At 39.1% G+C, this 14,891-nt stretch overlaps 1 protein-coding gene across 1 annotated transcript in view; it reads left to right on the forward strand.

Annotated features, from left to right (window-relative positions):
• The window catches only part of LOC110535213 (microtubule-associated protein 4), a 35,219-nt gene extending 30,936 nt beyond the window's left edge, over positions 1 to 4,283 (forward strand). The window contains exon 11 of the mRNA XM_036934764.1: positions 298 to 4,283. Within this exon, the coding sequence (XP_036790659.1) occupies positions 298 to 302 (5 nt within the window). The 3' untranslated portion in view covers positions 303 to 4,283. The remainder of the gene's footprint in view (positions 1 to 297) is intronic.
• The last annotated feature ends 10,608 nt before the right edge of the window (positions 4,284 to 14,891 follow it).

Genomic DNA, 14,891 nt, shown 5'->3' on the forward strand with positions numbered 1-14,891 from the left:
TCTTCTTCTCCTCTCCTCTCTCCTTCTCTCCTCTCTCATCTTCTCTCCTCTCTCTCTTCTCTCACTCCTCTCTCCTTCCCTCCTTTCTCACTTTCTCCCCTCTCTCTCTTCTCTCTCTCCTCTCTCTCCTCTCTCTCCTTCTCTCCTCTCTTCTTCTCCTCTCTATCCTTCTCTCCCCTTCTCTCCTCCCTCTCCTCTCTTCTTCTCCTCTCTATTCTTCTCTCCTCTCCATTTCTCTCCTTCTCTCCTCTATCCTTCTCTCAACTTCTCTCCTCTTTCCTTTTCTTCCTGCTACAGATTGAGTCTTTCAAGCTCAACTTCTGCTAGAACGCCTGCTCTCGCACGGATCACGGCGCCGACATCATAACCTGGCCAGCCCCAGACAACAGCCCCTCACACCTGCAACCCAGTGTCTCTCTCAATGACTTCCTGGCCTCTGCCGGCTACCCCCATCCCCCTCCCTCTTCCCCCCGCCAGGGCATGGGGCAACGGCACACTAGCAGGACTCGGATCATGACCCTCAACCCCACACCCCAGTTCCAAACACCTCACCCTTCCTATGATCTAATTCATGTATCATGTTATTACGCCTACCCTGCGCTACCTACCTACCGCTGTCCTGTTCCCATTGGCTGAGCTGACATTGTACATACAGTAGACCAAGCTTCAGGCAGGGTGGGATATCAATGGGAGGGTAACGGAGGCTTGCCATGTTCTCTCTGATTTGTCTGGTTGTGCTAATCTTGTATTAATGTGCTCGGAGGACTTTCCTAGGATCATGGTTTTCCGTTGGTCCCTCTGATCAGGTGATGGCTTTCTGACAACAGCACTCATTTTAGATCATGTTTCCTGGTCTCTACAAGAGCAGAACATGGCAGTCACAGTAGCAGACGCCAGTCATGTCCAGTATTACAGTACGTACTAGTGCCGTTTTAGTGAGAGCGTAATCTACCAGGCAACAGCGGCCTTGAACAAACCTGCTTGCTTCGTACAGACACCCCCATAGACACTACCCAATGGGAAACCCTCCTAGACTCACCTGTGGGTTACGTGCGGAGAGTAATATGTGTGTAGCACCCCTTTACTTGTGAGCATGTAGGGCTGCCGTGTGTTCCCAATAACCATTGATTATTCACTCAGTATTCACTAACCATCGACTCACTCACTGGTTCACCTCCTTCCTCTCTTCACTGTCCATCATCAGAGCATTTGAAACTGGTAGCCTGTTTGAACAGTAGGCTATTTAACTCTCTTTAATCTATGTGTTTGTGATGGTGTGTTTGAGTGAATTCTGCTGTTACAATGAGCTGTGGTGTTCTGTTCCGTTTACTCTCTCTCTCTCTCTCTCTCTCTCTCTCTCTCTCTCTCTCTCTCTCGACTTTGGTTTGTTTTCCTCATCTGTTTTGCTGTTTTGGTAGAAGGTTTTTCTCATCGTTTCCTTCTTTATTAGTATTCTTTCTCGTACAAGCAATACGCTGGATGGTCTATTTACCGTTAGGACTCAGAGAGCTTCTTGAATACACGCAAACGTTGTTATTTTTTTTTTTCTTGAAACAAAGGCTCACAGTCATGAAGACGCAACTCTGTTTAGGGCTTTGAGACCGAGGAAGCATGTTGGGAATGTGAGGAGGGACATAAAGACGGATAAGAACAGAGAGACAACGAACACTGAGGCTTAGTGAAAGACGTGTCCACTTCAGTGTGTTAAAACAACAATGTGATGGCAGTGGAACATTCGATGTTTAAAACAGTCTGCGTATATAATATGTACAAACTGTTCTGAACGTTGAATATTCCACTGTCAGAATAGTAGTCTGGGAAAGTTGAAGAAAGTAGAGTTTGGAAACTTTTATTTTGAATACAATACAAGGGACTTGTGTGAAGATTAGTTATTTGAAGGGAAGGGTCTTGGAAATTGGTGGAGCTGCGTGTCTTGTACGTGCCTCCTGTCCTGTTTACCTGAAACGGGGATGGAACTCGGGCTGGAAGCTCAAGTTGATGGGCCCTTGTCCCTGGAGAGTAACAGACCCGTAAAGCCGCCTGGTGGCTCTGTAGTCTGATTAGGATTTACAATAATTCTATTTTGTAACTAATCCTTGTTGTTGTTCCATTTCAGCTCTTTTCTGAGGGTTCTGTTTTTTGACAGTTATAAGTGGACTAGCTGAAGGACTTCTTTTGTCAGGCTATTGGCAGTGGAACATTCGATGTGGCTTATTGTACATGTAGTAATGTATCCAATGATTGCCTCCAATTGCTTAATTTTAGTGCATGGCCAGGTAATATCATGCCCAGAGCAGAAAGCCTATGTGCATTATGACTTGCAGTGTTGTGGTTCAATATATTTGTCCTTGGGGGGCAAATCATAGTCAGTGGTTTATCTTTCCTTATTATTGCATTATTTGCTTTAGACAGTGGGCAGGAAGAGAGTCAGAGGCTGTCATTTTGCCTGAAAATTATATTGCAGTTTGGTATATAAATCAGCTATACGTTCATCGGGTTCATTTGTGTTGTACTCAAAATGAGGACAGTACATCAAGTAATGTTTTTGAGTAATGATCTGTTCCCCCCCCCCCCCCCCCCCCCCCACGCCCCGCTAATTCAAGTCAAAATGTAGACCTCCTAAAAGTAGCACCAACACTCCAAAATGTGCAAGAATAATACAACTGACATTTTTAATATGCTCTTAAATCAGAGGTATGGAAACTATTAAAAGCACCTTAAAGGCTTGAATATATCAAAGAGGGTTCACCGTGATGGAAATGTGTATGTGATTGAAGCTATCCCTGGATATGTCTGCAATGCATAAGGGCCACTTAACAAACACTGTTAAGGAGCTTAGCACACTCCTGTACAGCATAGAACTGTGTTTCATCTTGATGGCCTCCCATTTTGCTCCTAGGACCACCATGAAATATTGTTTGAGGGTAACAATCTTTTGAGATGTGTGGAATAATCCCCAGAGCCAAATGTTTTAAGAAAATAGATTTTATTGTTATCGACAATATTTTAGTTTTAAATTCGATAGGTTTGTAGATATTGATATTTGAGAGGTTTGTCGTGCATCAGAGGAGCGCCTGCTGAGGTGGATCGTAGTATGGCCTCTGGTGCCACGTTCCTCGTCTGATGGGGACATGTCCTCCTTGTGCCTGTCCACAACCACTTTTACTATCACTTTCACCCCTGGTCTTCATGTACTCTTTGAGATCTCACGCGTTTTTTTTTTTTTTGAAATATAGATTTGGACTGTTTATACACTATTTCACCACAGCAACAACAACAATATGAAAACAACAATTGTGGGAGGTGGGGGGGGGGGGGGTGTAATAAGGATGTTAAGTATAGGTTTTATGTTCATCTACCTTTAACAGATTTAATGGTAATGAGTAATATTAATTATTATTATTATTGAGCAAGTCTACCTTTTTTCCAAGAAAAGGGCTGCTAAAGTGAAAGAATGTTCTGGAGATTTAGTGTACTAAAGAAACAACACTTTTTCTATGTGTATTTATCTTGTGTATTTATCTTGTGTTCCCATTGGTGTGTGGTTGTGTCAGTGGGGGGGAGTGTTAGAGGGCTTATGGAAGGCATAGTGGGATCTGGTCCAGTTTGTGCATTGCTGTCTATTGAACAGCCTTTCTTTCACAAATTGTAAGAGTTTTGTTAACTTTCACACAACCTTTGTCCATCCCCACAACCCCAGTCTTAAGAAATTTAAATACTGTTATTTACAGGAAGGTCTTTTTAGATGTGATTTTGACATTGTAGGATACAGTGGACGACCTCGCGTTGATTTGAAAACAAGATACATGTAACACGAAAGGGATTGAAACTAATATGTATGAATTGCACTGTATAACATACAAAATGCGTGGAAGAGGGATTAGAAATCAGAGTTTGTATCGGGTCATTTAGTAACATTGTTCTGCCCTGGAGTATCATGGAAAGCTCCACGTCCTAACACACCTTTGTGTAAGACTAACAGCAGCTGTCAGGTTTGGCTTGTGTTATACTTAGAGTTCTCCAGTGATGCAACAATGAGCTCCATAGATCTGCTTCTAGCTGTTAGCTCACACAAAGTGTACTGATAGAAAACACCTACTCAAGAGCAGAAACAATTGGGATGTGTTAGGATGACTTATGTCAATTTATTTTATTTTTGATTTTTGTTTTTTCATTCATTTAGAATTTATTTTTTTGGGTTTTGAAAGAAGTGTTTGTTGTGGTTAATTGTTCATTAGTGATGTGATGATTAAAAATGTAATAAAATACAAACGTTTAAGATATTGTGCTTGCCTTTTGATTAATTGCGTAATCCTCTCTGCCACAGATGAGCCATACGTACAGGATGTAGATTTACATTGCAAATAGAAAGCAGGAAACATTTTGACACATTCCCTTTGGAGAATTACTTCATGAGGCATGATAACATTGTTGATTATGACTGCAATTGATTAGTGAAGAGCAACGAAATGGTATTGTAGAAGTGAGTCCTATCTGTCGGAAGACAATCTCACATTAACTATTTGGGGGCTTGGTGCTGAGGAGTATTTTCCATGTTAATACAGGCGTAATAAAGGCCTAGTTCACAAATCACTATAACTTTTTTTTTAATCAGGGTGCTGCACCCTCAGCACCGCAACTTCCCGCGGCTATACATAAGAGGAATCAATTCAAGTCACGTAGTGACAGTGAACTGTAGATTTAAACAAGCTACACACATTTCATCACTTCCTGGTCCACTTCCTGATATTTACTGACCCTGGCCATGACCCCACTCTCTGAGGGTCTCAGGGGGAGTTGGGATATGCAACTAAATACATGTCCAATTCAAATGTGTCTAATACACACTTGTACAAGTGTGAAATAGGACAAATGTTTGCACCCACCAAAATGATTATTAGGCCAAATAGTTTGTGCAGAAGTCAAAGCATTGTCCATTCAGGGTGGACATGGGGAAATCTGCTTATTTAAAAAGAAATTGGACAGGCATTTTATAATCCCCATTGAGTGTATGCTAGTGCATGACAGAAATATTTGGAGTTGACTGGAGCTGATCAATCTTATTTTTGTGTGTGTCCGCAAAGAAACATTATTGGCTTTGGGTGGGAAACTGTTGGCCTATAATCGGCCAATAAATCTCAGCTATAGTCTCATATAGCCTACTCTTGTATTTTTGACAAGCAAATCTCCCTATGAGACAATAAATTATGAATTCACTCCTCCACCAAGCAACCTGGATGGCAACGAGGATGATGGGACTAGGCCTCACATGAGAAAAGTCTACCCTCTATTTCCTTTTATAAAAATCTGTCTGGTGCACATATAATAAGTCCTTTGTAGTTTTTCGCTTCGGTGTAAGCCTAACCCATACGGAAAAAATATTGGAATATATTTAAAAACAATTGAAACATATGTAAATATATTTGGTAATGTATTTATCAAATACATAAAGAAATTGACATTAAAATATGTGTGTAAAATACACAGTCACATCTTATAACCTTCTCTAACCTGATGGTAATGCTATTGACCTTTGGCATTAGGTTCACAAAGTGGGCGTTGCATGCAAAAGTTGGATCAGAAAGTGAATTACGTAGCTAGCCTATTATCATATTCCTTGAGGTATATCTGCTACTTATTAAACATAATGAGATGAACGAGACATGTGAATCTATAACATTTCTGTAAATATATTTTTCAGTGAGCTGTCAATCACAATTTCAAATTTTCCCAAGCCCTATGGAGCGAGACAAATTTCACGTAAATGTGAAATTTGTGAACATACTAACACCATGTTACAACAGTGGTAGGCCTGATCACCGACAACGACGAGACAGCCTATAGGGAGGAAGTCAGAGACCTGGCCGGGTGGTGCCAGAATAACAACCTATCCCTCAACGTAACCAAGACTAAGGAGATTATTGTGGACTACAGGAAAAGGAGGACCGAGCACCTACCTATTGTTCACCTAGTACCTTTTTTGCACTATTGGTTAGAGCCTGTAAGTAGGCATTTCACTGTAAGATCTACACCTGTTATATTCAGCGCACGTGACAAATAAACTTTGATTAGATTTTTAGTATCTTCCAGGAATAATTAATCATAACCAGTAGTATCTATCTTTGATAATGAATCATAATCAGCATTATCTACCAGGTAGCCTAGTGGTTAGGGCATTTGACTAGTAACCGAAAGGTGGCAATATCAAATCCCCGAGCTGTCAAGGTAAAAATCTGTCCTTCTGCCCCTGAACAAGGCCATTAACCCACTGTTCCTAGGCCGTCATTGAAAATAAGAATTTGTTCTTAACTGACTTGCCTAGTTAAATACATTTAAAAAAAATAATGAATCATAATCAGTATCTATCAAGAATAATGAAACAGAATAATAATAGATGTTTTGTGAATCTATTAATTATGACCACTTTTGTGTAGAATATTTAGACATTTCATTCCTCAAAATCTGGCCAATGCATATCCTGTAGGTTAATATGAATAAAAAATTATTTTACATTATTTATATGAATCGAGTCATGAACATATTGACTTTGAAATTAACAAGGGAGAGGTTAAACGTCGGCTAAATCTGGCATAAGCTCATTCCCACTCTTTACAATAACTCTGTTGCAGTGGTCTTAGGTAGTCTCCGTGTCGGCTCTTCCCTCCATCACGACACTGCTGCCCAGTTGAAGAGCTTGTGATCTCCATGCTGCACCGCGCATCTTCGGAAAAGCAGCCCTCAGAAGATGCCCTTCTGGAGGCATGCAGCCATATAGAGTCTTTATACCTTAATGTAGGCCTATTTGCCTACTAGCCAAATAAAGTGCAGGGCATGCATGACGCGTGCAACTCGTCATTCCAACATATTTGAACATTTAATTCATCATTCATTCAGTTCAGTCAGTCAGTATGGCATCCATTCAGTCATGTGTCTGAGTTGCAATAGGAACTAAATAAAAGACAATAGAACAGTCTTATCTAGTTGTTTATTTAAATCCATGTGTGTATTCAAAATTATCTAAACTCTCCAAAGTTCTTTAGCCTATCACTTGAATAATTCTGTGTTTAATTTAGGCCTATCCAAATTTTTAACAATAGGCCTTCAACTTGTAGGCATTGCAATTTAGACCATCATTCTGGGGACTGGTGTCTTGAGGAATAATTTCAAATTAAATGTAATTGTGTTTTATAACTGTTTTTATTATAGGGCTCCCATTAAAAAGAGACCCTAGCTCACAGTCTTCTAAATATCTTCTCTAAATAAATGTTAAACAAAATAGTTGTATATGTATTTATTATGGATCCCCATTAGCTGCTGAAAAGGCAGCTTCACAGTCCCCTCTGTTCCCTAAGGTGTTTATCTAATTTTACTGATGGCATCGGTTTCTTCATGTGGAATAGAGTTCCATGTAGTCATGGCTCTATATAGTACTGTGTGCCTCCCATAGTCTGTTCTGGACTTGTCATCTGCAATTATCCTCAGTAATTTTCCATCCAGATTGTCAGACCCCGGTGGCTTGTCATTGTTGATAGAGAACAATCAAATTATGCAATTATATGGCCTTTAAATAACGCACAACAGCATGGCATTTGTAGATGGCAGAATAGGCCTAGCCTAAATCACATTTACTTTCTATTTTGCAGCTCAGGTGGCTATTCTAGACAAGACTATTCTGTGTCTTTATCATTCTCACACAAGTCATTTGCTGAAGGCCCAAGCCTATACTAAGTCATCTACTGGTGTAACATTCTAAAATAAGCTCTAGACTTTTATTTTGGAAATTAAACCAGAAGCTGCAAAAATGACTCTAATATCTGAGCTAGAGTTGCTTGATTGACTAGCTAACTCCAACTAGCTACATTTGGTTCATGTCCACTGCAGACGCCACATTACCTACAAAAGTTTGTAGGTATAAAAAGTATCTATAACCGAGTAAAGGGTAAAGTAAGAAAAATAAAAAAAATCTCTCTCTCTCTCTCTCTCTCTCTCTCTCTCTCTCTCTATATATATATATATATATATATATATATATATATATATATATATATATATATATATATATATATATATATACCCCAAAAATGTAAATGACAAAAAATGGTACTTGTAAATGTTAAATTGTAGTCGTAATTTAAAGTTTACATTTCACGTTTCACATGGCTTCTCTTATGATCCTAACAATTTACACATGGATTTTATTACAATCCTAACGATAAGTACATTCAACCTTTTGGCAGCTATCTCCCTCCATAGAGGATCCCCATTAACTGACAGAGCGACCGTTACTATTTAGAAAAATAAAAAAAATACATCTGACGAAGGAGAAGACCAGTCATTACCAAAAGTTTTCTCATGGAAAATTACATTTTATTTAATTACATATGTATAACATTGATTTAAAATATATTTCCACCTGACAGAGGAAGAAAATAAATACATTCGGAACTGCTTGCAAGCAAGAGTTTTCATCGAGCTGGTAACGTTAATGTTAGTTAAAACAGCTAACGTTAGCTTTAGCTTGCCAGTTGCCACCAACTGCCACTTACTGACCAAGGTAAGAATAATTGTTCTGGAAATGTACGTGTTTAGTTAATATGATATAGGTAATAAATACAATGTAATTGTCAAAGCTAGCTAGTTCATGTTAAATGTTCTTGGTTTGCTAGTTAGTTAACGTTACATAACATACTGGCAGGACTATAGTGCCCAGGTGGGCCAGTAACGTTAACCGAAAGATTGCTAAATCAAATCCACGAGTTGACAAGGTAAAAATCTGTCTTTCTGCGGAAGACACATTTAAAAACATGTTTTCGCTTTGTCATTATGGGGTATTGTGTGTAGATTGATGAGGATTTTTTGTTTAAAAAAAGAAATCAATTTTAGAATGAGGCTGTAAGGTAACAAACTGTGGAAATAGTCAAGGGGACTGAGTACTTTCAGAAAGCACTGTATACGTTAATGAAGCAATTGTACAATCATACAATCAATTTGACTTTATTTTTTTTACCAATCTAACGCCATAACATCATAATGGTAATAAATTATTTGAATGGTATATCTCTATTGATAAACAGGGTAAATCAAGATGTAGCCTAGGCCTATTAACAGTACAGGTGAATGCATATGTGACCAGATGCCTCCATTCGGTTTAATGTAGCAACATTTTAAATAGTGTTTTTTACATTTGATAAAAGTAGAGACCCAGAACTAGAAAATGGTATATCATACACTGCAGTTGAGGAACAATGGGAAAGTAATTCTGCTATAAAAGTGTATTAACTTGTAACCCCACAGAAGAGCTACTGGAGAGCATTTGTGTGTCTACACCCATTCAGAATCAAAAACTGAAAGTGTCCAGATAAAAATATTTTATCAATATTTTATTATTATTAGATGATTCTTACCCAGACACACTTGTATGGGTAAATGTATGGGTCATGTGAAGGAAATGGTCACTTTTGTCTAGACATGTACACATGATCATGAAAAAAAATAGATGGCCTTAATCACTCTCAGACACACCAGGCTAACTTGATGGGTCATGTAATCATCAGGGATGGAAACTACTCACCTTTCAGCGAAATTTGGCGTTTTGATTCCAAAATAGGTGACCTACGTGATTCGTGTAGCTCCGATGAGAAAAGTTTAGGCGGGGGGGTCTTCGGATCACTACTGGTTGTATGCGAACAAGACAGCATCAGCGCGTGTTGAAAGGGCGGTGAGTGGAATGGCATGGCAGTTGACACCTATAGCAGCGCGTCCTCTGAGCAATAACGAAGAGGAAGGTGAGAAGCCTGACCACGGAGACAGGAGTGAGGAAGCGTACTTCATGAGCTGTAACCGAAAAACAACTGGCATTTGGAAAGTTTGAGGTGAGGGAGAAAGTGTGGTGGAACAAGTATTGTTAGCATTGTTAAGGATCTTGCCACAGTAGCTGGGTCGAATTCTCTGTTAGCTAGCCAGAGAAATGTTGAGCAACATTAGCCAATTTAACTGATCAAATAATTGAGTTTATGGTGTGAAAATGAGCAAACAGCTAACGTTAGTAACCTAACCATTCTCTAAAGTATTAACTGGTATACGACTCCTTGCCGTTCCTCAAGTTATGACGCGTTAGTTGCTTACTTGATCTGTGTGAAATGTTAACAAGTTAACAAACTAACTAGAGTACTATCGGTGAACTAATGTTTTCCCTCTACAGTATGTGGTTAATTTTCAGAATGAGAGAATTACGTGAAAATGAGGCGTTGCTCGTTAAACAAGTGGATTCAGGGATGAAGTGTAGCTGGAGCTGGGCCTGGCTTAAGCTGGATGCCACCATAGAGTTGAAAGGAGCACCACACACTTTCCTTCCTTCTCACTTTTTCAATACAGTGGATACAAAGGGGTATGTATGCCAGGTGTACTCTCTGCCTGAAAGAGATCAATTATGCCAACAAAGGGTATCATGCCCTGCTGGCACATTGTAGAACAGATGTCCACAGGCAGAACGTGAACGATGTAATAATGTGCAGAGTAGCCCAAGTATATTGTTTTTGTTAGGTTGAACTAGACAGTAACACGTGAGTGAGAGGGGATTATTACATTTTTTACTCTGTGAATGTTATTTTTGCACACATGTAGCATTGTGCACTTGATCTACATCTACTATAGTGGCCACTATAATAGAGCAAAAATAGAATGCCTGTTTGTTTCATTCTATTTCTACTTTAAGATGTTTATTTCACAAATGCAATATTTAGATGTGTGTGGTCACAAGCGTTCTATTATACAGGCTGTCATGGCTAACTGCAAAATTAGTGTATTGTTTTTTCTCAAGACTTGAGTGTCATTTGCAGGAAAGTCTAGGCAACAATTGGATTGCTTTCTTTACATTTTTTTTAGCTGTAAGTTAGGTTCACATTAACCACTTGTTATTTTACACATAGAGACTCATCATGTAGATCATATTCTTTGTTGTTTAATTAGTTAAAACCTGCATTTCCCCCTGGCGGGGATTTTCTTTGCATGTTTCAGTGCAAAACAAAAAGTGTCACTTTTTTGGGCCCTCACAAGTTTGCATCCCTGTATCATCTGGCGAAGTGGAGTCTTTTGTTTGGCCTTGTACCTATCCAGCAAAACAATGAACTGGCATAATCCCAACTCATACTACTACCAGTACAAACATTGTCATAGCTGTAATATGAATCTGCAGGTAGCTAAAGCTAACAACTAGGTCCAGTGTTAGCTAGCTAACATTAGGCTATACAGTGCCTTGCGAAAGTATTCGGCCCCCTTGAACTTTGCGACCTTTTGCCGGAGATTTGTCTTCCAACAAGACAATGATCCAAAACATAAAGCAAAATCTACAATGGAATGGTTCAAAAATAAACATATCCAGGTGTTAGAATGGCCAAGTCAAAGTCCAGACCTGAATCCAATCGAGAATCTGTGGAAAGAACTGAAAACTGCTGTTCACAAATGCTCTTCATCCAACCTCACTGAGCTCGAGCTGTTTTGCAAGTTGGAATGGGAAAAAATGTCAGTCTCTCGATATGCAAAACTGATAGAGACATACCCCAAGCGACTTACAGCTGTAATCGCAGCAAAAGGTGGCGCTACAAAGTATTAACTTAAGGGTGCTGAATAATTTTGCACGCCCAATTTTTCAGTTTTTGATTTGTTAAAAAAGTTTGAAATATCCAATAAATGTCGTTCCACTTCATGATTGTGTCCCACTTGTTGTTGATTCTTCACAAAAAAATACAGTTTTATATCTTTATGTTTGAAGCCTGAAATGTGGCAAAAGGTCGCAAAGTTCAAGGGGGCCGAATACTTTCGCAAGGCACTGTAACTAGCAATGCAAATGGACTTCTGATTCATACACGTAAATGTTAGCTAGCGAGCCAGCAATCTAACGTTCGCTAGCTAGTGAACAGTATGCTTTGACTTGCAATGAAAAGGACTTTCTGACCAAATTAGAAATTTTTAATATCTGCAAATGTAGCTAGACTCTTACCCGTACACATGGATGAACACTTCACAGCAGACTGAAACCATTTAACTGATTTTTTTTTGTAGCCAATTATTACATATTTTTTGGCCAGCGTTGTGTCAAGTCATCTGGTTCACACTGACCGTGGCTAGTGCAGAAGGTAGCCCGTCACTTTTTCCAACTGATCTAATGATAGCGCCTGATAATTTCAGGTTATCAATGTTGTTGAGAAAAGTAGCAAAACTTTTGTAGTTCTTGGTGGCTAATTTTATGTCTTTCAAAAACAGCGCGGTAGAAAGGTCTATCAACACATAACGAGCAAGCTCACGTTATAGACAGATGCTACAGACCAATCCAAATTCATCTCCAGACAAATCCAGCCCACCCATTATCTCACCCAATCATGGCTAGCGGGAAAATTCCTGGTTTTTGGTTCCTGGTGTCTAAACCAACTAGGCTCATAATTTAACTATTTTATTTGTATTTACAGATGGAATACAAGGTTGTTATTAAGGCACATGAAAGTCCACATGTTCCAGAAGGCATTTCTCCCAAAAAATGAATTTTGCTGAAAAAAAAAAAATGAAATGCCTCTCCTTTGAAGTAGTGACGTGTGACATATGCCTAGTTATCTGAAATGAGTCACATATTCAATAGGAGTGCATGCATGCATTGGGTTATTGAGCTTGTTTTGCTGATTTCACAGGGCAACAGATGATAACAACATTTGCGTTAAAGTAGCTTATTTGATTAAGAAGTGCGCTGTCTCTTGAACCTTTTTGGGATAGGGGGCAGCATTTTCACTTTTTGGATGAATAGCGTGCCCAGTGAACTGCCTCCTACTCTGGCCCAGATGCTAATATATGCATATTAGTATTATTATTGGATATAAAACACTCTGAAGTTTCTAAAACAGTTTGAATGATGTCTGTGAGTATAACAGAACTCATATGGCAGGCGAAAACCTGAAAAAAATCCAACCAGGAAGTGGGATATCTGAGGTTTGTAGTTTGTCAAAGCTTGGCCTACCGAATACACAGTGTTCATGGAGTCAAGTTGCACTTCCTACGGCTTCCACTAGATGTCAACCGCCTTTAGAAACTGGTTTGAGGATTCTACTATAAAGGAGGGGCTCATGAGACCTGTTTGAGTCAGTGGTCTGGCAGAGTGTCTCAGGCTCGTGACGCGTGCCCCCGACAGAGTTAGCTCTGGTTCCAGTGCTTTTCTTCAGACAAAGGAATTCTCCGGTTGGAAGCTTATTGATGTTTTATGTTAAAAACATCCTAAATATTGATTCCATACATCGTTTGACTTGTTTCTACGACTTGTAACGGAACTTTTCGAGTTTTTGTCTGGATGAAGTGCTCGCTCCTCATGAAGATGGATTACTGGGCTGAACACGCTAACAACAAGTGGCTATTTGGACATAAATGATGGACTTTATGGAACAAATCAGTCATTTATTGTCGAACTGGGATTCCTGGGAGTGCCTTCTGATGAAGATCATCAAAGGTAAGTGAATATTTATAGTGTTATTTCTAACTTCTGTTGACTCCAAAATGGCGGATATTTCTCTGGCTGGATTGGGCTCTGAGCGCCGTTCTCAGATTATGCTTTTTCCGTAAAGTTTTTTAAAATCTGACACAGCGGTTGCATTAACTTAAGGAGAAGTCTATCTTTAATTCTGTGAATAACAGTTGTATCTTTTATCAATGTTTATTATGAGTATTTCTGCAAAATCACCGGATGTTTTGGAATCAAAACATTACTGCACGTAACGCGCCAATGTAAACTGAGATTTTTGGCTATAAATATGCACATTATCGAACAAAACATACATGTATTGTGTAACATGATGTCCTATGAGTGTCATCTGGTGAAGATCATCAAAGGTTAGTGATTAATTTTAATAATATTTCTGCTTTTTGTGACTCCTATCTTTGGCTGGGAAAATGTCTGTGTGTTTTTTTGACTTGGCTATGACCTAATATAATCAATCATATGTTGTGCTTTCGCTGTTAAGCATTTTCGAAATCGGACACGATGGGTAGATTAACAAGAAGTGTATCTTTCATTTGCTGTATTGGACTTGTTAATGTGTGAAAGTTACATATTTATAAAAAATATTTTTTAATTTCGCGCACTGCCTTTTCAGCGGAATGTTGTTGAGGGGTTCCGCTAGAGGAACGCCTGCGCTAGAAAGGTTAAGTTAAAATAAGTGTTCATTCAGTATTGTTGTAATTGTCATTATTACAAATAAATAAATAAATAGAAATTGGCCGATTAATCGGTATCGGCTTCTTTGACCCTCCAATAATCGGTATCGGCGTTGAAAAATCATAATCGGTCGACCTCTAATGTGTAGTAGGAAACACTGTATACCAGGCGACCGTGTCAGTGTGCATGCGTCCGGCCCGCCACACGAGTCACTAGAACGCGATGGGACAAGGACATCCCTGCCTGGCCAAACAAAAAGTGTGGTTAAGAGAATGCCATGAGTGTGCAAAGCTGGCATCAAGGCAAAGGGTGGCTACTTTGAAGAATCTCAAATATAATACATTTGTATTTGTTTACACTTTTTTGGTTACTACATGATTCCATATGTGTTATTTCATAGTTTTGATGTCTTCACTATTATTCTACAATGTAAAAAATAGTAAAAATAAAGAAAAACCCTGGAATGAGTAGGTGTGTCCAAACTTTTGTTTGGTACTATATGTCAATAGATAGATAAACCATTTTTATATAATGTGAGTGCTAGTGGGAAAGTCACTTTCTGTCCAGCATGCCACTGGGCCATGTGATTAGAAGTCAATTTGAATTAAACAACCAAATTAGATTATAGAACGTACCAGAAATATTGAAATGGAATCAACACCAACCCTGACAGATGTCTATACCAGTGTCACGACTTCCA

Source organism: Oncorhynchus mykiss, chromosome 11 (genome assembly GCF_013265735.2).
Source record: "Oncorhynchus mykiss isolate Arlee chromosome 11, USDA_OmykA_1.1, whole genome shotgun sequence".
Lineage (NCBI taxonomy): Eukaryota > Metazoa > Chordata > Actinopteri > Salmoniformes > Salmonidae > Oncorhynchus > Oncorhynchus mykiss.